The following is a 3538-nucleotide window of genomic DNA, read 5'->3' as shown; positions in this document are numbered from 1 at the left end:
GACAGTTACATGAGGTTGCCAGACAGTAACCAACTTAAGTTCTTGCCTCTGGCATTGATTAAGAGCTTCTAGAGATAAGACCATCCCCCCCTTCTTCCTGGCACAGAGAGGGAGGCATCTTCACAGATAGAGGTTTCCCTTAGAAATGTAAATGTTTCCCAACAAAGGGGCAAACAAATTCCACTCCTTGGAGCCTGAATCTCATCTGTAGTTTTAAAACTAACCAGCCTAAAAATCCTCATCATAAGCCATTTTAAAATTAAGCAGCCTAAAAATCCTCATCAGATCCTAAGTATTTATCCCAATTATTCGACAAGAATTTTTTGGGCAACTCATGTCAGTTAGCATTATTATTTGCTAAGAAAAACAAAAAGGAAGCATTTTCATAGTACTTAATTTAAATGGAAGAAGATTCTTAAGTTCTTTTTAAGCTAAGAAACACACAGAGTCAGTCTATGTGTTTCCTCTGCAGGTGGGAGAAGAGAATTAACAAAGTATCTAATTTAACAAAACGAGTTATAACTTTTGAAAGATAGATGTGAATATCAATATTTCCAGGGCAAAGCACTGTCAAAGCAACCAAACCAAATTACAGATCTTTCAGAGTATGTTACCTTCACCAGAGAAAGGAGCACTGATAAGCTTTTTTCAGTGTTTCAAGACCTTGTCCTGAAAAGATTGGCCTTAAAATAACGTATTCAAGAACAGCTGCTAGCACGAAGCAAAATGCTGCCTGGTTTTTCTATAGTTGCAAGGGAAGAGGATCTCTTAGATTATTCCACCAGCTGATACAAGGTTTACACCTTCAAGGTTAAGCACTCAGATGCCAATATGACACAGGGAGAAAAAGAGGCCAGACTGCAAACACAATAAAAAATAGATGAATAGAACATGGGCATGTAATGTTTTGCACATACAGTAGTCATAGAGGAGTCTATAAAGACCTTGGAAACTGACTCCTAGAATAAAATTAGATATTTGTTAAGGAGCAAATAATCAATCACTCACTTTGAAATAGAAAGGGTAAACATTACTGTTGCTGGGGAAAAGAGAAAGGTGAACGTGGGTGGAAGAAGGCAAAGTTTCCTGGGAGAAATGGAATTTGATACCTGGAAGACAAACCAGGGCCAGAGGGAGGTGATTCCAAACAGCTGGAGTCATGGAAATCATCCACCGCTCGATCTTTCAGTTTCTTTTCCTGGGACAGAGTCGTTCCTGATCTCTACTTTATGCACTTTATTTGCAAATTGAAGGTACAAGGTTTCTGGGTGTTGATTTCCCAGTTCAACAAAGAAGGGAAGGGGGAAGAGGGAGCTCTGAAAGGCGTTTTCACTAGCTCATCGACTCGTCAAGGAACTGGTGGGTAAAGCTGATCTTCTTCAAATTTCCTAAAGTGTTTCTAAGCCGGATGGAGAAAATTTGAAAAACCCAGTTCTCTCCCCAAAATGTGGCAGCGAGAGAGGAAAGGGAAAGCTAGACGATAGGATGACTAAAAGGTAATGAAAAGTGTAGAAAAGTCAAGTTGAGAAAGGTGAGGAACTCCACCTTGAGGCTATCTATAATTAGGCAGCATTAATTGCAGTCAGCCACTTCTCAGGCTAATCGAGATTATACAAAGGCACTTTGCATACGAGAAGGTTTCACAAACGCTCCCAAATGCCTGTAATCACAGCTCAGGATGGGCCACTCAATTTCAGCAGCCACAAGGCGCTAGAGCAATCGATTCTAAGAGGTGACAGGAACAAAACAGACCGCAAGGCCTGACCCAGACAAAGGAATGGCTTCTGGCAGTGGGAAAGCGCAAAACACTGTAGGGGGAGAAATTAGACAGAAATTTTTAATTAGGCATGTCTTTGGGCCAAAGAGTTTAAGCACCGCCCTTTCCATTTTTCCTGAAAACATGGGCAGGGCTTCGGGTCTGTGAATTCACTGAGCGGATATAGCTGGCTCGGGGCAGTTCTCAAACAGGTCCGACATACCACTATATAAAACACTGCCGCAGAGTACTGAAAGGCTGTATTTGTGTCAGCTGCAGATATGTCAGGTCGTGGTAAAGGCGGCAAGGGTCTGGGCAAAGGAGGCGCAAAGCGCCACCGTAAGGTGCTGCGGGACAACATCCAGGGCATCACCAAGCCCGCCATCCGGCGCCTGGCCAGACGCGGCGGCGTCAAGCGCATCTCCGGCCTCATCTACGAGGAGACCCGCGGGGTGCTCAAGGTCTTCCTGGAGAACGTCATCCGGGACGCGGTCACCTACACCGAGCACGCCAAGCGCAAGACGGTCACCGCCATGGACGTGGTCTACGCGCTCAAGCGTCAGGGTCGCACTCTCTACGGCTTTGGCGGCTAAATTTGTTTTAAGTCACTGTTTTGCTACTCAAAGGCCCTTCTTAGGGCCAACCACAAGATCTGTTAAAGAGCTGTAGGCATTTTTCAAGTGCTCCGTTTTTCAGCAGGTAACAGCATCGGGTTGCTGTTTTCCGGGAATTTATGACCTGTAATAGCAATGTCCATAAAACATGGCTTGCGTTTCGGTAGCCTCCCACCTCAGCCCCCGCCCCTCCAGCATCTTCATCACCTAGCAAAGTGACGTTATCCAGCCAATGTTAAACATACGCTGCCTGTTTTTACAACGATTAAGCGACAGGCGAGCTCATATTTACTGTCGACAACATTCGCGCTACAGTGACAAGGGCAGAGTAAAGACAATACGGCCCTCTGCCTAAAATGCTATGACTTTTTAAAGGTAAAAGAGTTGCTTAACCCTTGTTTTAGTAAGCTTTGGTTCCTAAGCACTCTGAAATTTCAGAATACTGGCGTAGCTCATAGTGGCTGGAATTTCAAGCCCCTTCAATGCTTTCATGTAACATTCTCAGTTCCCTTTCATGTTGTCTTTTTGTCAAGAATCCAATCATGAAACCTTTCGTTTAAAATTAGTGCAAGGTACTTTCAGATTCTGAAGACAACATTTTCTTGAGAATATCGATGCATCCTAGAGGCTTTTTAAAAAGCCAGGAAGATACTTTGCACATTATCTTAGGTGAAGTCGAGGCGGGAAAATGCTTCCTTTCTTTACTGAATTAAACCAAGAACCAATTGTGTGGGCGGGGCAGGGTGGGGCAGCAGTCTGCTGTCGAATCAGAACGCGAGGGGCATTATAAATACTGGGACGGCTCGCTCTTACTCTCATTAGTGCTAAGTAGTTGGCTCTGCTTCACTATGGCTCGCACAAAGCAGACAGCTCGCAAGTCCACCGGCGGTAAGGCGCCCCGCAAGCAGCTGGCCACCAAGGCGGCTCGCAAGAGCGCGCCGGCCACGGGCGGCGTGAAGAAGCCCCACCGCTACCGGCCCGGCACGGTGGCCCTGCGCGAGATCCGCCGCTACCAGAAGTCCACCGAGCTGCTGATCCGCAAGCTGCCCTTCCAGCGCCTGGTGCGCGAGATCGCGCAGGACTTCAAGACCGACCTGCGCTTCCAGAGCTCGGCCGTGATGGCGCTGCAGGAGGCGTGCGAGGCCTACCTGGTGGGGCTCTTCGAGGA

General features: G+C 46.4%; 1 protein-coding gene across 1 annotated transcript; it reads left to right on the top strand.

The window, feature by feature from the left end:
- Positions 1-2028: 2028 nt before the first annotated feature.
- LOC124234175 (histone H3-like centromeric protein CSE4) lies at positions 2029-3533 on the top strand (the record flags this gene model as incomplete). Its single annotated transcript, XM_046651418.1, has 2 exons — positions 2029-2335; positions 3193-3533. Coding segments are annotated over exons 1-2 (639 nt in total), but the record flags the coding sequence as incomplete, so codon positions are not given.
- Between the last annotated feature and the right edge of the window lie 5 nt (positions 3534-3538).

This window comes from Equus quagga, unplaced genomic scaffold, assembly GCF_021613505.1.
Source record: "Equus quagga isolate Etosha38 unplaced genomic scaffold, UCLA_HA_Equagga_1.0 72439_RagTag, whole genome shotgun sequence".
In the NCBI taxonomy this organism is placed as follows: Eukaryota; Metazoa; Chordata; class Mammalia; order Perissodactyla; family Equidae; genus Equus; species Equus quagga.
The sequence above is the reverse complement of the archived record's forward strand: the minus strand, read 5'-3'. Positions and strand labels throughout refer to the sequence as shown.